The sequence below is a fragment of the Geotrypetes seraphini genome, chromosome 9 (genome assembly GCF_902459505.1).
Source record: "Geotrypetes seraphini chromosome 9, aGeoSer1.1, whole genome shotgun sequence".
In the NCBI taxonomy this organism is placed as follows: domain Eukaryota; kingdom Metazoa; phylum Chordata; class Amphibia; order Gymnophiona; family Dermophiidae; genus Geotrypetes; species Geotrypetes seraphini.
Window position 1 is genome coordinate 179,559,445 of NC_047092.1, and position 25,469 is coordinate 179,584,913.

General features: G+C 44.1%; 1 protein-coding gene across 1 annotated transcript in view; it reads left to right on the forward strand.

The window, feature by feature from the left end:
* Positions 1 to 469: 469 nt before the first annotated feature.
* XXYLT1 (xyloside xylosyltransferase 1) overlaps positions 470 to 25,469 on the forward strand; it is a 135,080-nt gene continuing 110,080 nt past the window's right edge. Inside the window, exons 1-2 of the mRNA XM_033959560.1 lie at positions 470 to 968; positions 22,484 to 22,631. Coding sequence (XP_033815451.1) covers positions 597 to 968; positions 22,484 to 22,631 — 520 coding nt within the window. The 5' untranslated portion in view covers positions 470 to 596. The remainder of the gene's footprint in view (positions 969 to 22,483; positions 22,632 to 25,469) is intronic.

The window sequence follows — 25,469 nt, forward strand, 5'->3', positions numbered from 1 at the left end:
AGGGGCTCAAGGGCGAAACCTTCGACCGGTCCTTGAGAGCTGTAATCCAGTTGGGTTTTCAGGATTGCCCCAATGAATATGCATTGAAAGTAGTGCATGCAAATAGATCTCATGCATATTCATTGGGGAAATCCTGAAAACCTGACTGGATTAGGGCTCTCGAGGACCGGAGTTCCCTACCCCTGCCATAGAGGCTTGCTGTATCATGAACAAGAGTAGGGGATTCAGCAGTAATGCAGCAATGTAATATCACTTTCTTGCCCAACAAAATAGCACAATTCACGAAAACCTTTAGGAGACGAACGAGGCAAAGTATCCTTAGTCAACACTCCGAGCAAGTGCAGCGGTGGCATCGCTGAGACTAAGAACCGATGCCCTCGGTAAAGCCGTTTTGAGAATCGGCCCCTGAGCGCGGAAAATTGTGCGTCTGCTTCGGGCCTGGAGAGCGAGAAAAGGGGCTCAAGGGTGAAATCTCGTCCTCCTCTTCCGGGATCTCCTTTTCTAGCGGAAACCCCTCGCGTCGCCAGGAAGTTGCGTCAGAGGCCCGCGACGCGTCCGGAGACCAGCCAAGGCGCGCGAAGCGGGCGGCGGCCGTCATGGGCCGCCTGTGCCCCGTTCGCTCCCACCACGGCCTCCTCCTGCTGGCCGCCGGCCTCGCCCTCTTCGCCTTCTACTACTCGGGCTCCGAGAAGCGGGTCGAGGAGGAGGAGGAGCAGCCGCGGGGCGCCGAGGCCAAGAGCGCGGAGGAGCCTCCGCAGGACCTGCACCTGCTCGTCATGTTCACCAAGGCGGACAAGAGCCCGGCGCTGGGCGCCAAGTTCCGCCTGGCCTTGGCCTCGCTGCTCGGCGCCGGCAAACTGGAGGCCCGCGAGGTGCTCAACTTGCACCTGGTGACCGACGAGGCGAGCAAAGAGGCGGCCAAGGCGGCCCTGAGGGATCTGCTGCGAGGCGTCGCCTTCAAGTGCAAGGTGGGTGGTAGCAAAGCCTGGCTCGAAGGGGTCTTAAGGGCACAGCCTTGACTGCTCAGCTTTCACATTTCATGCTTAGCCCCTCATTCCAACTGGGGCCCTTTCTGACCCCCCCCAGATCTGTGCTGGCAATATGATTCATAATCATTAATTGCAGGAAAATGTACTTTGGTTTGGTCTTGAACCCACATCACCCATGCTATATGGTAGCTTGTGAAATGATCCAAGTTTTGCCACTTTTAGTTTCAGCATAGGGAGGGGAAAGCATTAGGATCTGTCAGAGCTAAAGTGTCATGGAGGTCTGTCAGAGCCGTGGCCTATGCCGAGACTAAAAGTGGCAAAACTTTATCGTTTCACAAGCTACAAAAGTAGCCTGGAGGTTAAAGTAGCTGCCTTGGGCCCTGCTGATCTGGATTCAAGACCACCTTGAACCAAACCAAAATAAATTTTCCTGACGCTGAAGTCTTTCCTTGAATTAATTATTATTAATAAGACTGTCAGCACAGATCTGTGGGGTCAGAAACGGCAACAGTTACAGTGGTGGAATGAGGGGCTAAAATGCAGACATGAAATCTCAAACCTCAGCTGTCAATAAATTAAGATTTTTAAGGATGTGCAGTTAGTTATAAACATTTTAGCCCAGATTCTACAGGGTGGGCCATGGAAAAGTAGCATGTCTCTGGCGATAGTATGACAAGATGAATGAGCAAGTGGATTGTTTTTATTCACTTACCCACAAATTACAACAGATGGTTAAAGTGGTTCACATCTATGCACCTTTGGGCACTTCCGATCATGTTAGCTGAGACGGCTTGCACCTTTACAACAGTGATGCTACATTTCTGTGGCCCACCCTGTATAAAAGATGCCTAAAGTTAGGCACCTAGATAGGCATGCCTAGCTGATAAAGGCGCCTAACTTAATTAGCTTAATGAGTACCAATAAGTCTAATTGGTTTAAAATATTGGCTGGTAGGCACCTACCTTTTACTTTTCATCCTTAACATGTGCCTTTACAGAATTGCCCCCTATTGTATATAAATTATGCTAATAATCATTCTTAAGGTCCCAGAGTTAAATAGTATACACTTCCCCCTCCCCATTCACGTTTTCCGCAGTCGCAATTTCACATAATTGCAACTTTTTTGGGGGGAGAGGGAAACCCCACCATATTTTTGCCTCCCCCCCCCCCCCGCGGCATCCCGGCCTTACCTGGTCTAGCGGGCTTTCGGGGCAGGAGTGATCTTCCTACACTCCTGCCCCATGTAGATCGTCATTAGGAAATGGCTGCCGTGAGATCCCGCTGTAGTCTCGAGAGACTACGGGAACTCACGGCAGTCATTTCCTATTGGCGATCTGCATGGGGCAGGAGCGTAGGAAGATCACTCCTGTCCCGAAAGCCCGCTAGACCATCAGGTGATGCCGGGGGGAGGCGGGGGTGGGTCAGAGCCGGATATTCGCAGTATTTCCCTATTCATGGTCCGGCTCTGCCCCTATCCCCTGCGAATAACGAGGGAGATGTGTAGCTCCTGTTATATCTCTTAGCTTCTGCAGCTGGCATCAGGATTGTTGCAGTTGTGCGATTCTTGCTGCGTCTGAGTAAATAGAACCAAAGCCACAGCATGATGACTGAAATGTCGTAGCAAGACCTGGACAAATAAATTAAGCCAATAAAAAGGCATTACCTCATTAACTCCTAACATTTAGGCATAAAGGCCCCGATTCTATAAAACACTACCACCTAAAACACAGGCACCAAGGAATGCAAAGCATATGTCAGTCATGATTTAGGCACTGTTTATAGAATCGCAAGTAGAGGTGCCTAAATTGGACTTACAGTAGACATCCCTTATTTATGCCAGGGTTTTTGTTTTTTTCCTAAATACCTGTGCCTAAGCCCAGTTTAGGCACCTACACACAAAACATGCCCTCCCCAATGAACGTGGCACTGGGAAGACCCCCCCATGCTAGTGAAAAACGGCAGGAGGGATTTGTCCCCCACCCCATGCCAACAAAAACAGCAGGAGGAATGCCCACTTCCTCCTGCCATGCCGTCCCCCCTGAAAGAAAATTGGCAGGGGGGATACACACTCCCTCCTGCCAATGCACCTCCCTACCCTCAAATTAGCAGCGATGCGGCAGGAGGGATGCCCACTCCTGCACTCCTCTAAACATCCCCAACCCTCCTGTCCTTGAAAAAAAGGCAGAAGGGATGCTCACTCCCTCCCGCCATCGGAGGTTCCCCGTCCCCCCCCCCCCCCCCCGAACACCTCCGTACCATCTTAGAAACATTGGAGCAGGACGGAAGCTCAGTCCGTCCCGCTTGTAGAGCCGCCACTCCAAAGTGACAGACCTTTCCTCCCCAGTGCATCATGTAATGCATGGGGAGGAGCCTAAGGCCCTGATTGGCTCAGACACTTGGCTACTTTGCTTGGGGGTTTTAGCTAATTTGCATGGCCGAATTGGAAGATGGGTGATTAAGGGGAAAAAACACGTGGTGGGCTGCTTTGTGCATTGGGCCGGTAAAAGCGATAATAACTAATTCTGTGACAACAAGTTTGGTGACGATTGCTGAATTTAGTGCATCTAGCACAAAGTTTGGAAAGTACTGTTTAAGAAGGTACATGCAATTCTTTCTGTAAACACTAGAGGGAGCCATTTGCAAGCTTGTTCATAAACAACCGAATTTCTTAGCTTGGAGCAAAACTGACAGGGCTTATCGAGTCATGGTGTGTTGATCTTCCTCCCGATGATTAAATCTTTCTGTATACAGAAACTGTACCTTGGAAGTATTCAGTTGATAGTGGCATGCAATGCATGGTTATTAGCTTGAGCACCATAGCAGTTCTCACATTTACTGGTGGAGGTAGTGGTAAGAATGGAGTGCTTCCCAAATGCTTTCATGGCCTTATTTGTCCTTAGAATGACATTTAAAATTCAAAGAACAGACTCTTTTAGTACTTCATTAAACCATCTCATCTGGGCTAGTTTGATGGCTAACTGGTAGGGTTGCACACTGCTATATGCAGAACTAAAGGCTTGCAACATACCAAAATAGCAGTTTTCACAATCTTGGGGGAGGGGTGGGGTAGGAGAGAAGAGAGTCATGGTAGTCAAGCAGTGGCTGAATTTAAGGCCTGGAGTGTGAAATTCAGGCAGGAGCGACAAGCACATTTGAAATAGACTCTAGAAATAATTGGAAGCCAGTGGAGTTTTAGCAAAAGTGGGTAAACATGATCAAATTTACCTTTTGCAAAAATCAGTCTAGCCGCAGTATTCTGGATCAACTAAAGTCGTTGAAGACTTTTCTTAGACAAGCTTAAGAAGACTGCATTGCAGTAATCCAACCTTGAAAGGATGATTGATTGTACAAGAACAGAAAAATGTTGTTGATGGAAGCAGGATCTAACTTTCCTCAACATATGAAGACTGAAAAAACATTTTTTCACCAGAGAATTAAGATGGTCATTGAAAGAAAGTGTTGAGTCTATAATGACACCCAGAACTTTACTAGAAAATTCAATTGGTAGTGAAGATCCTGAAGGCAGTAAAATGAATGAAGGTAACTGATCTAATTTTGGGCCTAATCAGAGTAGTTTGGTACTGTTTGAGAGGGCTGGTCCAAGATATCTGATATCCTAGGCCAGGGGTAGGCAATTCTGGTCCTCGAGAGCCGGAGCCAGGTCAGGTTTTCAGGATATCCACAATAAATATGCATGAGATAGATTTGCATCTCAAGGAGGCAGTGCATGCAAATCCATCTCATACATATTCATGGTGGAGATCCTGAAAACCTGACCTGGCTCCGGCTCTCGAGGACCAGAATTGCTTACCCCTGTCCTAGACAAACTTTCAGCTGTGCAACAGCCCTCTCCCCCACACCTGTATCCAGCATATCCCTTTCCTTTCTCCTCCAGCTGCTTCCTTTTCCTTCTGATCATTACCTTCTACTTTGCCCAGCTGCTCTGTCCATTCACTATCCCTCCTGCAGCCATCCATCTGCTCTCCTTTCCTTCCATTCATTACCTTCTCTGCTATCCATTTGATCTTCTTTCTGTCTGTCCACAACCCATCCCCCCCAGGTGTCCAGCAGTTCTCCTTCTCTAAAAGCTGTTCTGTTTTCATCCCTTGTTGCTAGAGCACTAAAGCAGGGGTGCCCAAAAGATTGATCGCGATCGACTAGTAGATTGCGAAGGCAACGCAAGTCGATCGCGTTGCCTTCGCATTCTACTTGCTTCCCAAGAGACAGATGGACCCGAAGCATCCTGGCGGTCCTCGCCCGCCTGGCAGCTCTACTCACTATTTGCACGGAATGGCACCAGTCAGTCAGTCAGCCTCCCTCTCCCTCCCACCACCGTCCTACCTTCTCTCAGGGATTCCCAGGCCAGCCCTGGAGCTTTCCACTCTGCCACGGCCGCCCCACCGGAAGTAGGAAGTTGCGTCAAGTGGGGGGGGCTGGGGGCAGGAAGTGGCAGAGAGTGCGAGCTCCGGGGGATCAGTCGCGAGCACCCTCTGAGACGGCGGTGTGGAGGGTAGAAGCGGGAGGAAGGAAGGATTCGTTGGGGGGGGAGAGAACCGATCGAACGTCTCTTTGCTTCATTGATGTCCCCGGGGGGGACCGTCCTTGGAAATACATGCAGAAAACTCCCATTCCGTGCAGCAGTTTGTAACAGGTAGTGTTTGTGGCTCCTAGGGGGAGGAGGGGAGGTGGTGGTTTGGAGGCCTATGTCCCGATGGTGGCAGTGGTTTGGAGTCCTTTTCCCCTATGATGGCGGCAGTGGCTTGGGAGCAGGCAGGGAGACAGAAAGAAGGGGGAGCAGGGAGACAGAAAGAAAGGGGGAAAGGAGAGAGAAAGACAGACAGAAAGAAAGAGGGGCAGGGAGACAGAAAGAAAGGGGGCATGGAGAAATAAAGATAGACAGAAAGAGAGGGGGGCAGGGAGAAAGAAAGAAAGAAAGGGGAGGGGGCAGGGAGAGTGGAAGAAAAAGTTGGCGGAGGGAATGAGGTCTGGAAGCATACAGCAGGCTGAAAGAAGGGAAGAAATATTGGATGAACAGTCAGAAGAATAAAGTGCAACCATGAGACTCATGAAATCATTAGACAACAAAGGTAGGAAAAATGATTTTATTTTCAATTTAGTGATAAAAATATGTCCATTTTGAGACTTTATATCTGCTGTCTATATTTTGTACTATGGCCCCCTTTTACTAAACCCCAAAAGCAGTTTTTAGCGTAGGGAGCCTATGAGCGTTGAGAGCAGCGCGAGGCATTCAGTGCAGCTCCCTGTGCTAAAAACCACTATCGCGGTTTAGTAAAAAGGAAGGGGGTATATTTATCTATTTTTGTATAGCTGTTACTGAGGTGACATTGCATAAAGTCATCTGCCTTGATGACCTCTTTGAAAAAAACCCGGAATATAAATGATAATTAACATTTTCTCTGCGTACAGTGTGCTTTGTGTTTTTTAAATTTTATTGTTGATAGATCATTCTGACTTGGTCATTTTAAAAGTAGCTCGCAAGCCCAAAAAGTCTGGGCACCCCTGCACTAAAGAGTCACATGGATTCCCTCAACACCCTGTGTTCTGCCCCATTTAAAACAGGAAGTTTGGAGGGAGTGGGATGTGGTGGGGCTTGAGCGTGTGCATATACTCATGAGCCCTGCTCTGGCAGGCCTATCTTTTAGTTCTACTGTGCTGGCATTGATATCACCCTAAGCGGATGCCCAAAGATGCAGGTGGATGCCACAGATCAAAGTTGCTGTTCCTAGGAGTAGTGCTATTTGCTAAATTGACACTTTGGAGTCGGTGCTAATTTGATTTGTTGACCGCTATTTTGAGCAAGAGAACATTTTGCTTTTTTCTGAACTAAATGAAATATTCTATTTCTGAACACGCAATCTGATCACTAGTGATGATGGAGGCCCTGCTGTTTAAATAGACTCTGTCTCCTTTGTAATCAGCTTACTCTCTGGTCCGACGTCACATACTTGCAGAAGGCAGACAAGACTGTCTTGAGGGTGAAATTTTCTTGTCGGCAGATACAAGTAGTATCATTGTTTAATGACACGTGATGGTGACACCAGAAGCCTCCCTTCCTGGGTTTAAATCAGTGCTGTTTGATGAATTTCCTTAAATAGGTTTGGGGGAGTTTTTTTGGGGGGGAGAATGGGGGGAGAAATTTTGAGGTTCTTATTATGGTAAAAACTTAAAAATGTAGCTTTATCTTTTTAGAAATTGATCTGCTGTGATTAGTGTTTTTAGCTCTGTTCTTGTTGTACACGGGTGGGACACTGAAATGCATTCATGAGCCTTTTTGGGTGGTCTAAGTTGGAAATGCTGATGAGGCAGAAGTTCTCTCCAGATGATAAGAGCGACACAAAATCTGACTAGTTTGAGCCCCTAAAGACTGAGAGTTTTTTTGATAATCCGCCTCTGTCCCTAGTGGGCTCACCATATAAGTTTTTTCCACCTGGGGCTATGGAGGGTTTTAATGACTTGCTCAGGATGCCGAGGAGTCACAGTGGGACTTGAACCCAACTCCTTAGGCTTCTCCTGTCCATGTCGGCAATGGTGGTTGGTGCCACTTTGGAGATTTTCTCAGTGGCTGGGTCCACTCCTTACCCATTTGAACTCCGGGGATAGGGGAAGAATGAGGAAACAGGAGAAAGCCAGACTTTGAAAGTTTTGCTTTCTCTAGATTGCTTCTGTTTGTGTCTGGTTTTTTTATTTTTTTGGATGAACAGGTATTAAATAGCTTTTAAATAAATACAATGTGTTAACTAATTGATAGGAGGAGCAGCGTGTGTGGGGGGTGGCGCTGAAGACCAGCTTTTAGTGTGTGAAAAGAAATCAAAACTTGTGTCTGCTTTAGAAAAGAAAATTAAACTGAATGAAATGTTCCTGGGTTAGTTCTAGCCAAGGATGGTTTGGAGATGGGATTTCCCCTGCTCTCAGCCTAACCCATCAAAAAAACCATCTCTCTTTTTGCGCACTCTTCCAGGTTTATTCATGGAGAGCATATATTTGCTGTTTTTTTTTTTTTTAATTCCCTCCCCCTTTACAACACCGTAGCGTGGTTTTTAGCGCCAGCTGTGGCGTCTGCATGGCCCTGAGCCGCTCCCGACAGTTCTCGTGAGAACTGGCATCAGCCATTGAAGCGGCTCAGATCCGGACAGGAGCTCCTGCCTGGTACATTGCTGGGCCACGAGAACTCAGGCAGCCATTGAGGGAGGGGTAGGAGTTCGGAAAGCTTACTCCTGCCCGATACACCACTGGACCACCAGGGATTCAAAATGTTGAAAATGGTTCGCGGGGGAGATGGGAGGGAGGTAAAAAAAATTGTTAGAGTAGGCCGGGACAGGAGACGGGAGGAATCCCTCATGTCCCGGTCTACCACTGGACCACCAGGTCATATGGCTGGCTCGGTGGAGGCCTGCAGGATATCGGGAGAGAGAGGAGACAGGGTACAGAGCAGGGAGGGAGGGGACCTGAGTGCAACGCTTGGCAGGGCAAAGATCCCAGCAGGGCACATGAATTATTCCCTCCACCCACCCAGTCTTATATTTGAGTCAACCTTTTTTCCTCCTTTTTTGGAGGAAAGAGGGTACTTCATCTTATACTCTGATCGACTTATATTCCAATATATACGGTATGTTCCAAATACCTGAAAGTAAGCTGTTCCAAAGTTCAGGAGCTTTACCATATAAAGCTCTATTCCTTGTATTCACTAATTGGCACATATAGGGCAAAGTTAATTTAAGTTCTTGCAATGACTGTAAACAATGAGATGACTGAGAAATCATTATCATAGGTGATAAATAACCAGGTCATAAACCATATAAAATTTTAAAAACAAACAACATCTTAAATTATATTCTTGCAAGCACTGATAACTGGTGCAATTTACCATCATAATTGGGTTACATGTTCACATTTACTTCCCTTTAAGATCAATTTTGTTGACACATTTTGGAGGTCTCTGCGCATGTTTGGCTGGAAGGCTTAATAAAACAGGGGTTAAAATAATTGAATCCCCTTAATGTCCAGCTTTCCCCGCTCTATTCCCTTTCGCCTCCTACGTCCCTTATCCCAGGGCAAGCATCTCTCTCTCGTTCTCTCTCATTGAACAGCCTGGACGGATTTCTATGGTCTATTGCCCAGAAATATTAAAGAAAAGACAACCGTGAATATACTGTATAATGAGTCTGACTATTGGGCAGACTAGATGATCTTTATCTGATGTCATTATGGAAAACAGAACCACATCTCCCTGCTTACAATGAGGTAGCTACAGGAATGATTCTAGTGTCCCGTTTCACATGGTGCTATCTGCTCACCTTAATTATAACTCTTCAGTGAAATTTATACCTGTGCAAACACAGTATAGTATGATGAAGATGCATTGCAGGAGACCTTGGTTTGTGGTCTGGATCCAACTCTTTGCATCTGATGCTTGATACTGAGAACACTAGAGAAAGTGCTCATTAACTCTGGAGGTAAGAGGACCATAAAAATAGCCTTACTGGGTCAGACCAAGGGTCCATTAGGCCCAGCATCCTGTCTTCACAGTGGCCAATCCAGGTTACAAGTACCTAGCAGAAACCCAAAGAGTAGCAACATTCTATGCCATTCTATGCCAGGGCAAACAGTGGCTTCCCCCATGTATGTTTCAGCAGACTCTGGACCTTTCCTCCAGAAACTTGTTCAAACCTTTTTTTCAAACCAGCTACATTGACCACTCTTACCACATCCTCTGGCAACATATTCCAGAGATTAATTATTTCTGAGTGAAAAAAATATTTCCTCCTATTGGTTTTAAAAGTATTTCCCTGTAACTTTGAGTGTCCCCTAGCCTTTGTAAATCTCGATGCAATAAAAAATCGATCACTTCTACCCATTCTACACCACTCAGGATTTTATAGACTTCAGTCATATCTCCCCTCAGCCGTCTCTCTTCCAAGCTGATCGGGCCCAAAGTGGCAGTGCGACTTCCACACTGTCGGCCACATGTATAACACATTTTCCACTGTAAAGGTTGTAGGTGAAGGTTCAAGGAGAGAACTGCCTTAGAAGTTTATTCAGAGTGCAAGTAGATAGAAGCAGATGGGCTTCATCATCCCCTTCTCTTCTCCCCAGTTCACGTACACCATTGTGCACAGTGCAGCGAAGTGCCCTGTGATAGCTGGTGAAATGGAGGGGCTGACTGACTAAGGCAGCCTATTTTTTTATGTCATGGGAAAATGTTTAGTTGATAAGACGCTTAGTGGGGTAAAAATCCATAAACCATCTGTGAGTATTAAGAATACAATATTCTGGATTATACTGCCAGTGCATAACAGGTGCAGCAGATGGCGCCAGAGCAGCACGCCATATTTTTGGTTCCTGCCAACCCTGAATCTTCAGATTATTTTAACATGCAGTCTTTGGTACCTAATGTGCGAACAGTGAGGGCTCAATGCTATTTGGCATGTCTCTGTCCTGCAGCTTGGCACCATAAGATTGTATTGTGTGCCAGGACTCTTAGCAGTGATTTTGGTATATAACTTGCTGAGCTCCGGACAGAAGTTGTGTTCTGGTCTTCTTTCACTGTCTGAATCTTTCTGGTGACGTATGTATTAAGAGTAGGGCTCCATTTTGACTAAAATCTTTAATCACAATTAATCATGTAATTAAAAAAGTTTAATCAATGATTAATCACGCGATTAGAGGACCAATCTGCCCCTCTCTTCTGGCTTCAGATCCAACTTCTTTCCCTTTCACTTTCCCACTACCAATTCTTCCCTCTGCAGGTCCCTTATCTCTGTCTCTCCCTTCCATCTGTTGTGGGGAAACTCTGCAGCCCAGTGAACATAAAAATTGCCGCTGCTGGGTCAGACCAGTGGGGAGGGAATGCGTTTTTGGATACAGAAGGCATGAACTTGGGAGAGAGGAAGGGAGGAAAAGAGATGCTGAGGTGGGGGAGGAAATAGAAAGGGAGAAATGGACGTGGGTATTTCTTTGAGAAGGAAAGAAATGGTTGCGTACACGGGGAATGGAAGAAAGGAGAATTTTTGGTCATAGGGAGGGAGTGAGGTAAAGATGAGAGGGAGAAATGCTGTGGTGGAAAGGGAACAGTGGGACAGATTGAAAGGGATGCAAGAGGGAGGAATGCTGGATATAGTGGGTGAAGGGAATGGAGGGAGAGATGTGGCATGGTGCTGGAGAGTGGTGATAGAAGGAGAAATGTTGGGCATGGGGCTGATGGGCAGGGGCGAAAGATGAGAAAGGGATAACTGCTGGACCATGGTAGGAGGAACCAATGGACAGCAACAGAAAAAATTACAGAAGATGTAAAAGTGGAAAAAAATAAACTGAGACCAATTTTATGGAAAAATAAGTCTCTAGACAACAAAGGTAAAAAATGGAATTTATTGACTAAAATATGTTAGCTTTGGGAAATGTATATAGCAGATGTCTTTGTATTGTGTTGAAAAGAAAAGGAAATGCATTTCTGGTTTTATTTCTACAGTGTTGAAGTACTTGCTGACCCTTGCTGTGGCTGGTGGGGATCCCAAAGCACCGCCAGGAGAGGACCTCTTCTAGAGACGGCCAGCATACTGGAACCCATCAGGCTATATGCTGGAAACGAAGATGGAAAGCTGAGAGGATTGACGGTCAGTCTAGAGGAGGTGTGTAGTCAGATTGATAGGCTTAAGAGCGATAAATCCCCGGGACCGGATGGCATACATCTGAGGGTCATCAAGGAACTGAAAGGGACCATAGCTGAACTGCTTCAACTAATAGCCAATCTGTTGATCAAATCAGGAAAGATTCTGGAAGACTGGAAGGTGGCAAATGTTACGCCAATCTTCATGAAAGATTCGAAGGGAGATCCAGGAAACTACAGACTTGTGAGTCTGACCTCGGTACTGAGAAAGAGGTAGAGTCACTGATAAAGGACAGCATCATTGATCACCTTGATGAACACGGGCTGATGAGGACCAGTCAGCACGGTTTTAGCAAAGGCAGATCGTATTTGACAAATTTGCTGCACTTCTTTGAGAGAGTAAACAGACAGATAAACAAGGGCAATCCGGTCGACATTGTATATCTGGATTTTCAGAAGGCGTTCAACAAGGTTCCGCATGAACGACAACTTCGGAAAATTGCGAACCATGGAATCGAGGGTGAAATACTCACGTGGATTAAAAACTGGCTGGAGCATAGGAAACAGAGAGTGGGAGTAAATGGACAATACTCAGATTGGAAGAGCATCACCAATGGGGTGCCGCAGGGCTCAGTGCTTGGACCCGTGCTCTTTAACATCTTTATAAACGATCTGGACATAGGTATGACAAGCGAGGTGATTAAATTTGCGGACGATACAAAGTTATTCAGAGTAGTGAAGATGCAGGGGGATTGCGAAGATCTACAACGTGACAAAATCAGGAATGGGCATCGACATGGTAGATGAGGTTCAAAGTGGATAAATGTGAAGTGATGCATGTCGGTAACAAAAATCTCATGCACGAATACAGGATGTCTGGGGCGGTACTTGGAGAGACTTCCCAGGAAAGAGACTTGGGAGTTCTGATCGACAAGTCGATGAAGCCGTCCACGCAATGTGCGGCGGCGGCAAACAGAATGTTAGGAATGATAAAGAAGGAGATCACGAACAGATCAGAGAAGATTATCATGCCACTGTACCGGGCCATGGTGCGCCCTCACCTGGAGTACTGAGTCCAGCACTGGTCGCCGTACATGAAGAAGGACACGGTACTACTGGAAAGGGTCCAGAGAAGAGCGACTAAGATAGTTAAGGGGTTGTAGGAGCTGCCGTGTAGCGAAAGATTAGAGAAACTGGGCCTCTTCTCCCTCGAACAGATGAGATTGAGAGGGGACATGATCGAAACATTCAAGGTACTGAAGGGGATAGACTTAGTAAGTAGATAAGGACAGGTTGTTCACCCTCTCCAAGGTAGGGAGAACCAGAGGGCACTCTCTAAAGTTAAAAGGGGATAGATTCCGTACAAACGTAAGTAAGTTCTTCTTCACCTGTAGTGTGATAGAAAAGTGGAACGCTCTTCCGGAGTCTGTCATAGGGGAAAACACCCTCCAGGGATTCAAGACAAAGTTAGACAAGTTTCTGCTGAACCGGAACGCATGGAGGTAGGGCTAGTCTCGGTTAGGGTGCTGGTCTTTGACCAGAGGGCTGCTGTGTGAGCGGATGCTGGGCATGATGGACCATTGGTCTGACCCAGCAGCGGCAGTTCTTATGTTCTTAAGTCCCCTCCACCAAGCACAGCAGTCGCTGGCAACATCCATGAGCCACTGAGGTACCAGCATCTGTGACTCAGGGACGCTACTGCTGCCTGCCAAGCTTGGCAAAAGGGACCCCCGGCCAACTGCAAAGGAAGTCCTCAGCTGACAGCTTGGGGGTTCTCATCAGCTGAGTATTTATATTTTATATTTACATTAGAGGCTCTGGTAGAAACCTGTTTACAAAGTATGTGTTCTTCCCAATTAATATTTCCAAATTAATAAAGTGTCTTTGCTTATTTGTAAATGGGTCTCTACCAGAGCCTTTAATTCAGTAGCACAATTAAATGAAATTACTATTTCTGAAGTTTATAGGGACGGGCGGAGACAGAGGTTATTCCTCGCGGGGATGGGTGGGATTTCTGTCCCCGTGCAACTCTCTATTACAATCTAAACAGACAAGACAGGATAGAAACATATTAAGGATGTATTTAAGGGGAACGGTTAATCTGCTGGCTGGGTTGGAGGACAGAGGAGTAGGGTAAAAGACTGAAAGCTATATCAAAAAGGTGGTTTTTCAGTCTGCATTTAAACAAGGGAAGGGAAGGGACTTGATGGAGAAACTCGGGTAATTTATTCCAGGCATAGGGGGCAGCTAGATGAAAGGAATGTATCAAAGTAACACAGTAAATGATGACAGGTAACAGACCTGCACAGTCCATCCAGTCTGCCCAACAAAGTGACTAGAGCTATGGGTGGGCCCCAGCCACTCATGCTTAAACACTGGTTCTCAGCATTGCTAGATTAATCATGAACTGATAATGCATGGGAGAGGATCCAAAGAAAGGAGGAGGGAATGGGGGGAGTGAGATGGATGGCAGGGCTTGTTGAGAGGGGATGTGGACCTGGGGGGGGAGAAAGTTGGAGGTGTAATGAACTGAGCATCTTCTGCACAGGAGATTTATTATCTTGAAAACGTATTACTCATCACAGATCTCCTGAAATTTAATCAGTCACAGACGAGATCTGAAGAGCGCTCGAGTTCAGACTCTGATACAGCCATCACAAAAGTGTCAGCGTGGGAGAGCTAAAATTGAAAATCAGGCTTCAGTCTTGTTATCTTCCTCTGAGCCCCATGCTGTCTGGGTCATCTTTCACTAATTGGTTTTGGGCAGTGGAAGCTCTCGTTCTAGTCCGTGTTCACCTGGAGAAGAGAAATTGAGGTTCATTAATGCACTGATCTGCGGTATTTTCAATCTAAATATTAGTTGAAGAGCAAATCAGTAAGATATGGAGGTAACTGAATTATTGATTTCCCAATAAGAAAAGTGCTTTATTCTGAGAGAAGATCCACCAGCCAGCCTTTCAATTCTCCAGTGCAGGATAGAGCAGAGAGAGGACATGTATGTACCATGCAGCCACCTCTGGAGCGAATAGCTTGGCAGCACTTAATGCTATATAATTCTGTGGTCTTTACTTTGGGGCAAAGTGAGGCAGAGGGAACTTGACCTCTGATGAGTGGCCACACACTGCTGTATACCCACAAGGAATGTAAAAGCTAGGCCAATATGTTTGTCATGTTAAAATGCTGTTTTAAGCTTAATTTCTGAAGCATGAAACCACTTTGGATAGAGAACATGTAGAATCAGCCATGGAAGAGAAATTTAAATGTACTTCTGCCAACTTATGAATTATGCAGTATTGGTGATTTTAAAATCAGCACAAGTATATTTCCTTTCACAGTAACCAGTTCTGCTGTCAGTCAAGCAATTAAATATATATATATATATATATTCATTAAAAAAAAAAACCTGACTAGCAAAAACCTAGTGCAGGAGAGAACAGTGTCTCTGCAGAGGGGAGCTTCTGAAGTTGGCTAATTTCTATTGATCTAATTATATAGACCTTGACAAATTGGGGTTTATAATATAGAGGCACCCCTGTTGATACTGAGTGCAAAGAGTTATTTCATGGTGGAAGGAAGCAAATGTACCTTTGGCCATTCCTCCCTTGGGGTACAGCCTGGATGAGAGGTTCACTGTGCTTTCTGGTTGACTCTGTTGTGAGATTTGAGAATCTCCAGTTGACATAAGATGGGGTAACATAGAAACATAGAAATAGATGGCAGATAAGGGCCACGGCCCATCTAGTCTGCCCACCCCAATGACCCTCCCCTACCTTTCTCTGTGAATAGATCCCACGTGTCTATCCCATTTGGCCTTAAAATCAGGCACGCTGCTGGCCTCAATCACCTGAAGTGGAAGACTATTCCAGCGATCAACCACCCTTTCAGTGAAAAAGAATTTCCTGGTGTCCCCGTGCAGTTTCCCGCCCCTGATTTTCCACGGATGCCTCCTTGTTGCCGCGGGACCCTTGAAAAAGAAGATATCTTCTTCCACCTCGATGCGGCCCGTGAGATACTTGAATGTCTCGATCATGTCACCCCTCTCTCTGCGTTCCTCGAGTGAGTACAGCTGCAACTTATCCAGCCGTTCCTCGTACGGGAGATCCTTGAGTCCCGAGATCATCCGGGTGGCCATTCTCTGGACCGACTCCAGTCTCAGCATATCCTTACAGTAATGCGGCCTCCAGAATTGCACACAGTATTCCAGGTGGGGCCTCACCATGGATCTATACAATGGCATAATGACTTCAGGCTTACGGCTGACGAAACTCCTGCGTATCAGATCGCTATGTAAAAGTAATGTGCTGAGAACTAGTGGCACTGACTGCACGGCTAAATTGCTATGTTCTGAAAGAGGTCTTTTATGCCAGACATTAACCCTGGCACTTCACCCAGCTAAACTGTTAATCAACTAGCCTGGCTGATTTAAACATCTGCAGTGAAATGATTTCTCAGGGGGGGTTTTCATTTTTAACTAATAGCGTTTTGAGCAGTGAAAAATATTTAGGAGCCATTAAGTTCGGTGACGGTAATATTTAAGATTGTTTGTTTTCCTAGGGTGGTGTCAGGCTTGAGATGTACAGGGTGCCCACAAAAAAAAAAACGCCTTGATTTTAAATGGTTACAAAACCAAAATTGATTGGAATATTCTTTCACCTTTGAGGCTACAGTTTCATATGATATCTGTTGATTACATACACTCGATGTGCGCCTCACCAATGTGATAATCGAGCTCGGACCAGACTCTCCGAAGCATATCTGGTGTGATTGTGTTTATAGCTTCAGTGATGCATTCCTGCAGATCATCCATAGTTGCGGGAAGTGGAGGTACGTACCCCCAAAGGAAAACGTGATCTCAGGGGCCACTTGAAGGAACACCTGGTCATTTTGTCATGTTGCATTGTCTGAAGGTTGTAACTTCTGCACCAATTGCAGCTTATTAGGGTGAAAGTGCAAGCGATTGGGTAAGATCTTGCTAATTGTGCTTTTTGAGATTTGTATTTGCTGTATTTTATGTATGAACATATTCCAATAAAGTTTTCATTTTGTAACCATTTAAAATCAAGGAGTGTTTTTGTGGGGTACCCTGTATAATTTAAGGTAGGTCATAATTGTGTTAAGAGGACGTCTGTAAGGGAACAGGTGCTTCATTTTGTTGGTGTGTGGTTGCTGAGGTAAAACCCCGAGGCTATAGTGATAAGCCCTGAACATTTCCTCTCTGGAAATTCCTTGGGACCATCCCAGTAGGGAGCTGTCCATCTTAGACCAGCTTCAACTTGGTGTTGAGGTTGCCGGGGGAAAGCAAATTCGTCCCTTCCTTTTCTCAAGCATCGTAAAGGTAAAATGGTAAAAGGCTCGGGCAGTGCTCTACCTAGCTTATATTGCCATTTTGCTCCCCTCCCTTATACTCCCCTTGGGATCAACTTACTTTTGATCCAGCAGAAGATCTCAACTTGCCAAGCTTCCAAGAAATAAATGGTTCTCCTGTGTCATTCTGTTACTTAGCCATACTTCCCCTTTTCCCTGGAGACTTCAGTCCTCCTAAACAGTCTCCGATTAATTTATCGTATACATTTAATGAAACTTTAATCAAGAAAGCATATCTCGGCCAAAACACCCTTCTCTCTCTAGGATGCAGCTGAAATGATCAGTCAGGGACATCCTTTTGCAATGAGTAATTGATTATATAATTAAGCTGCAGCGCCTCTACCCATTGGTATAGAAATAATTACTTCTGTCTCATGTTTCCCAGTGAATCGTATTACTAACAATGGCACTGTTAAATCCGTGCACAATAAATTGAAGTAATGAACAATTGATTTTTTTTTTTTCAAGTAACTATGCAACAATAAAGATACATCACTCGAAATAATAAAATATGTTGGTGGTAGCGTCAAAAACATGACTACTTTAAAAATAAAAATGAAGTGATTCTACAGAAAATTTGGCAGACAAAACTTTTCATTCTAGGAAAATGAGTGTGGCCTGTGGTGGGGAGTGGCAAAAAATGTTGTTATAGCTGCTCAACCCGTACCCCACTCCCCAATCTTTAAACGCCACAGGTAATGTCGCTGAAAACCTGCTAAGCTGCTCCTACTGGGAAAAGCGGTTCATAGACAACCCCGCGAAAGACAAAGGCGCTTGCCGACAACTGAGCGCAAGACGGAGGCGTGCGCCGAAGAAAATGACAGTTTTTAGGCGCTCCGACGGGGGTTTTTGTTGGGGAGCCCCCCCAGTTTACTTAATAGAGATTGCGCCGGCGTTGTGGGGGGTTTGGGGGGTTGTAACCCTCCACATTTTACTGTAAACTTAACTTTTTCCCTAAAAACAGGGAAAAAGTGAAGTTTTCAGTAAAATGTGGGGGGTTACAACCCCCCAAACCCCCCACAACGCAGCGCGATCTCTATTAAGTAAAGTGGGGGGTTCCCCTCCATGCCCCCCCATCGAAGCCCTAAAAACAGTAATTTTCTGCAGCGCGCTCCTCCACGCTGCGCTCAATTGTCTGCGCGCGTCTTTGTCCCGGCGCACTTTTGACCTGACACTGGGAAAAGCCCCACTGAGGAAAGTGAGATCCTGCTTCCAGCAACAACATTTTGCTGTCCTTGTACAATCAATCATTCTCTCCAGACTGGACTACTGTAACTCCATCTATTTAAGTCTAACCAAAAAAAGTCTTCAAAGACTTCAGCGGATTCAGAACACTGCGGCCAAGCTGATCTTCGCAAAAAGTAAATTTGATCATGTTTCCCCACTTCTGTCCAAACTTTACTGGCTTCCAGTAATTTCCAGGGTTCATTTTTAATGTGCCTGCCTAGCTTTTAAGATCCTACACGGCACCCTCCCTCCCCTAATTCCACTATCTTGGAATTCCTCGAGTCCTGATATCACCAGATCCACTCAAAAACTTAAACTATCCTTCCCCTCGTTAAAAGGCATCTTCTATGCGGGAAAATTAGGGAAATCTCTCTTCTTCAGAATCACTGAGCTTTGGAATAACCTTACTTCCCCACTACAGAATCTGGGCTTCTACCAACTATTCCGAAAGCATCTGAAAACTAGGCTATTCAGAAAAATGTAATGCCTTCTTCTCTCTATACTCAATCTCTAATCCCCGCTATGGTGTTCCTTCTTTACTGGTAGTTCCTTCATTAAAAATTATATATTCTAGGAGAGATATGATCTTTTCGGTTACAGCCTCTCAAATTTGGAACTCACTTCCACTTAATATAAGAGATGAAAAATTACTGAGCAAGTTTAAAAGTCTCCTAAAGAGTTGGTTATTTAAGGACGCTTTTTAATGGATTTATTCTAAGTTACAATAGACTAGGAAGACGATCTAGTAAAATCAAGCAGGTTCTGCAATATGGGGTAGCAGATAACAAAATGTGCCTTCCAAATTCTACCAGATATAAAAATGTAGCTCACAACAGCTGTCTTCCAAAGTTTTCATATTTAGATTCCTATCCAGTTTTTTAAGCTCACTGAAACAGAGCACATTTAAAATTAGAAATGTAGCTGAAGAAAAATGCTATTTTAAATCTAGCAGTGGAAGCCATGATCTGTTTTTAAACCAGTCATGATAGGTTTTCTTGCCAGGAGCTTTTTGGTGTACAGAACTTTAATGATCCTGGCAAGAAACCCCATCATACTGGTTTAAAAACAGATCATGGTTTCCACTGCTGGGTTGAAAATAGCATTTAAAATAGAACTTTAAAGATCCCCAGTTATGATATATGGGCGGCTTATGCCACTGGGGCTTGCACGCATCTGAGAAGCTTCACTACCAGCAGGGCCTCCCAAGGCAGACAGGTTTCAGCAGAGATGTCAGACTAACGATGTACCACCCATCTGGGCAGCAGATGGACAGTGTTGGAGGCAGAGGATCGCATTTAATGTGACAACGGAAGCATCAAATTTATATTACGCAGAAGTAAGGCCCGGCAATCTACTTCTGTATTCTGCCACAAAAACTTGATGATGATCAAGTTGCTATGACTCGAACATGAGTTGATGGCACCTAACATTGACTTTAATGATTGGAATAACAAGGGAGGTAAATTTGTGGTAGGAATTGGACATGCTTTTGAAAAATCTTTCCTCCAAATACTAGCCACCTAATTGAAGATCAATGGAAAATCTAGGGGGAGTGTTCCAGTAAAAAAAGCTTTATCTAGAACAGGGGTGTAAATGTCCCTCCTCGAGGGCCGCAATCCAGTCGGGTTTTCAGGATTTCCTCAATGAATATGTATGACATCTATTTGCATGCACTGTTTTCATTGTATGCTAATAGACCTCGTGCATATTCATTGGGAAAATCCTGAAAACCCGACTGGATTGTGGCCCTCGAGGAGGGACTTTGACATCCCTACTCTAGAGGGATGCTAACTGCAGGTTTTCTCTGAAAATGGGAAAACAATGAAAAGTGTTGGGCATTATTATAGATTCAGACCTTTCTTTTGTTAACCAGATGAATTCCTTGGCTAAGAAAGTTTTCTTCAGATTAAGACAAGAGCGATCAAATCCTTCTTAAAATCAGAGTAGTTTCAGGACAGTTGTGCAAGTGGTTTTACTTCCTTACTTGGATTACTGCAATTCTCTGTACTGTGGTATAACAGAGAAAAGAATGTAAAAGACTGCAATTACTTCAAAATACAGCGGCCAGATTAATTTTTTTGATCAAACCAAGAAGGTTAGTCAACTCCTGTGGGAGTTATACTGATTACCTATAAAAAATAGAATTCAAGATTGCATATATGGAGAGAATTCTGTGAAGTACTAGTTTCTCTAGTATCAGTGCTATGAATTTTTGTTATAACTGAAGTAAAGCCACCCAAGGTTGATACATCATTTTAAGTTGACCTTTCCTTCGCATATTCACTTGAAAAAGTTATATGAATCAGCTTTTGAATTTCAAAGCCCCAGTGTTTGCGTCAACAAGACTCGCATTACCACTTCAGGAAAATGTTAAGATGTTCCTCTTCTCTCTTTAATCCTGTAAATTGTTGCTCATATACACTGATTAGGAATCTTTTTGTAAACCGCATTGAATCCTTGTTGAAATTTTGCAGGGTATAAGAAACTATGATATGGCATGTTATAGATGGAAATCATGTAGGTTCTTAGTAGGACAAGCACCAACATGTATGTGTTTTGATCACAAAATGCAATGCCAAAAATGACTTATGAAATGTTGCAATAGGGTCATAAGGTCAAAATACAAGCATAACCATTTGTTGAGAGCAGGGGTAGGCAACCTTGGTCCTTGGGGACCATAATCCAGTTGTGTTTTTAGGATTTCTCCACTGAAAATGCATGACAACTGTTTTATGGAAATGGATCTTATGCCTCTTCATTGGGGTAATCTGATAACGATTAGGTTGCTGCCTTCGAGAACTGAGGTTCCCCCTGGTTTAGATCAGTTCTTGACAGTAAAACTGCAGTCTAGTTTTCATGATATTCCTAATGAATATGAATGAGGTTTATATGTACACAATGGAGGTAGTGCAAGCAAATATCTCTCATGAATATTCATTAGGAATAGCCTGAAAACCTGACTGGTTTACAGTAGTGGTCCATACAGTGGTGAAATGGAACGTGGCTAAAGAAAGAGCGATTAAGTCTGTTATATGTGGAAATTGCAGGGAATGTAAGATATTATGTATGTGATATGTAAACCGCATAGTTGTATACGGTATATAAATTTTTAAATAAATAATAATGTCTGGCAGCTGATTTTGAAAGTAGTCAAGACCCTGAAATAACTGCTGCTCCCTCCCCTTTCCATCCCAAACACATCTGATTTGTATTTATTAGGAAAGTATTTACAATCTGATCCAGAGGAACAGTTGGTATGTATAACTTCGCAGAAAGCAATTCCAGGCTTTTTGAATCAGATTTGCAGTTTCAACATGCAAAGTTTAAATTGTCTCCTATACCTCTCTTTATTCCACTCTCTGAATGACTGCCATGAGTTCCTGCAGTCTCGCGATTGCTTCAAGAGCTTGCAGCAGCCATTCAGAGAGTGGCTCTGCATGGGGCAGGAGCATAGGAAGATCGCTCCTGCCCCTGTTCACTGCTGGACCACCAGCGATGTGAAAGGTATGCGGGAGGGAGGTAAAAGTTGTTACAGTCGGCTGGGACAGGAGTTGGGAGAGATTCCTCCTGTCCCAACCTACTGCTGGATCACCAGGTCTTATGGCAGGCCCAGCGAAGGCCTGCAAGGCAACGGGAGGGAGGGAGATGGGACAGGGTTCAGAGCCTGGCAGGGCAGGAAGGGAGGGGAGACTAGGTATAGAGCACTTGAATATTAACCCCCTTGTTTATTTTTGAGTCAACCTTTTTTCTTCCTTTTGGGGGGGAGGGAGAAAGATTACCTCAATTTATATTTGGTTCAGCTTATATTTGAGTATATATGGTAATCCTAAAAAGAGTTCTGTGTGGTTTATAAAAAGAAAACTAAAAATGTAAATTAGAAGAAGCTATGGCTGAGATGATTTGTGAACAATTTGGGAAATAATATAACTCACATAAGACTAGTGTGATATGATTATTTCTTCTGTATCTTGGTGATATATTTTTATTTTAAGTTTATGGCTACCAGATTTTTGTTCTGAGTTTGGCATGGTGCTGAGGAAGCGCTTTACACTTTATTTAGATGCAGTATGTATATGTGTGTGTGTGTATGTATGTATGTATATATATATATATATATATATATATATATATATATATATATATATATATATATATATATATCACATGTGCTTTTATATATCAAAATTGATCCATTGAAGAAACTACCCTTTATGTCTTATTATTTATGTCTTGATAGGTAAAGAACCACTTCAAAATCTTTATCTATTTTATCCAATAGGTCATCTTTCATGACGTGAATGCATTGACGGAAAAGCTGTTTCCAGTAGTTGAAGCAATGCAGAAGCACTTCAGTGCAGGATCTGGAACATACTACAGCGACTCCATATTCTTTCTTTCAGTAGCTATGCATCGCATAATGCCGAAAGGTAAACGATTCATCTTGATCACTGAAAATACCTGAAATCACAGAAGGCTAATTAGAGCAGTGGTCTATGTTTGGTTATTTTCATTCTGCTGCTTTTCCAGTTCAGCTGGAATCTTCCTGTTAATGTGCTACAGTGCCATGAACTTTCATTTGAAACACCTCCTTACCAAGTCAGCTCGTACCCCTCCCTCTTCTGTTTCCTCTCCAGGGATGACCATCTGCTTTGGTACGAACTGAGGAATTAGTGGACAGCCCAGAATGATGGGAGGCAGAGCAAAAAGATTGCTAACGAAGCTCCCTACAAGAATTCTCGTGAGAAGGGATTGACTATCCACACGTTCAGGAATGGTTCAGAAAGAAGATTGAGGTAAGAACCTAATCTTTCCTTATGTAGCTTGTCTTTGTATTGAGGCACTTTCCCCTGTCAGAGTGTCCTTGGAGTTGCTTTCTGGGAAATGTTAGGTTGTATCTCAAAGGCTTAAAAACCACATCATCAGCACTGAAAGGGTTTACTGCACCACCCTGCCACGCAGCCTAATTCTCTTGAGACACAGGATGAGTTTAAGCCTTTGTGAGCTATTTCTAAACTTAGTTGCTGGGGAGTTATTTTGGTAGATAATTACATGGCATCAGACACAGTAATTTTTCTTAGCATTTGACTGCTCATGAAGAAAGAAAGAGAGTGTTTCTGAATAGTCTACTTCTTCCCTCCAGTACTGCATTAGCACAATTCTTGAGATGAATCACTGGCCTGAGTCTTTTTCCATGTCTTACTGTGATGTCTTATTACTTGTTAAACTTACCGTAGCTTGAGGCTATAACTAAATAGTTTTTTTATTTTTGATCTACTATGTGTTTAAAATGTGTGCAGTGGTCTGCCACATATTCTTGCAGTTAAGGGTTGGCGCTGAGAATGCATGTCCTTGATGTGAATGGTGTGGGGATTCTGTGGGATAAATTTTTACTTCCAGTAAATCCTAGAGTTGAGGAGAAATGGCTAAAAATTAAAAGATGCTTCAGATAAAGGACTTGCTAGTAAGGGACTAAGTGCAAGAGTAGAGAATGACACAGGGACAAATTTGTCCCCATCCCCGCAGGAACTCAATTTCCCTGTCCCCGCGAGTTTTGTTGCTGCCTCTGCCCCATTCCTGTAAGCTGTGCCTTAACCGCACAAGCCTCGAACACTTATAAGAATTGCCGCTGCTGGGTCAGACCAGCGGTCCACTCAGGCGGCGGCCCTTAGGTTAAAGCCCAGTGCCCTAACTGAGACTACCAAGCAAATAATGGTAAAAAAAGTCCCCAAAGTTTCACAAGCAAGCAAGGACTTTTGCACACAATTGTCTTCAATGCAAAGTATAACACTATGGTGTGAAGCTCTCGGATTCCTGTACGGCTCAATATAAATCGATACAGTAATTGGCAGGCTTAGCAATCTCATTCATTGAGCTTCTTACAACCATCTACTCTACAAAACGTGTCAAATTTTAAAAGTGAATCACACTTAATGAATGTTAGATAAATATTAAATATGATAGCGACACTTATCTTAAAACTGGTCACTTGTTTTTTTAGCTTGAATGGCTGGCCCAGCGGGACCTGTTTCATCAAAAAATTGGCTTCTTCAGAGGTCTATGTTCAGGCTATAAAAATACGAAAGCTTATAATTAGATTATGTCATATGCTACCATCATATGGGTGACTTACATAAAAATAACTAACATAAAAATAATCATGAAGCAAATTATTTAGAAAAGACGGTACTCACTGTGAACAGCTCAACTTGTGATTTACAAGTGAAAAAATGGCGCCGGCAACCTGAGTCCGTTGCATATGCGCAATATAAACTAACTGATAATGACCTCATTGTTCACACTGACGTCTATTTAGAAAAAAGAACACCAATCAATTGAAGCGTTTAACCCTTTTAGCTTTAGAGAGTGCCCTCTCGTTCTCTCTACCTTGGAGAGGGTAAACAATCTGTCTTTATCTACTAAGTCTATTCCCTTCAGTATCTCAAATGTTTCGATCATGTCCTCTCTGTCTCCTCTTTTCAAGGGAGAAGAGGTCCAGTTTCTCCAATCTCTCACTGTCCGTCAGCTCCTCCAGCCCTTTACCATTTTAGTTGCTCTTCTCTGGACCCTTTCGAGTAATACCGTGTCCTTCTTCATGTAAGGTGACCAGTGCTGGTCGCAGTATTCCAGGTGAGGGCGTACCATGGCCTGGTACAGCGACATGATAACCTTCTCCAATCTGTTCGTGATCTCTTTCTTAATCATTCCTAGCATTCTGTTCGCCCTTTTCGCTGCCGCTGCGCATTGCGCGGACGGCTTCATTGACTTGTCGACCAGTACTCCCAAGTATCTTTCCTGGGGGATCTCTCCAAGTACTGTACCGGACATCCTGTATTCGTGTATAAGATTTTTGTTAGTGTTCGAGGCTTGTACAGATGAGGACATAGCTTGCAGGAATGGGGCAGGGACAGGAATAGAACTCACTGGATTGGGAAAATGAGTTCCTGCTGGGACGGGGAAAAATTTGTCCCCTAGTCATTCTCTAATATCGACTCCAAAAGTGTAGCTAATTACATTCCACATTATTGGCTGAGCTGTTAAAACACAGTAGTAAACATAACTGGATTAATTAAATGGATGTCTTCAGCAAAGCCCTCGGTTTGCCCCAGTACACAGAGGTTTTGTACTTCATATATTTATTGCTGTTAACATGCTCTGGATGCTCAGATGTTACCCCTCTGCTAAAAGATGCCCACTGGTTGCCAATTTCACATAGGATAACTTATAAAATAGCCCTTTTGACATTCAAAACCATGCAAACTAATTCT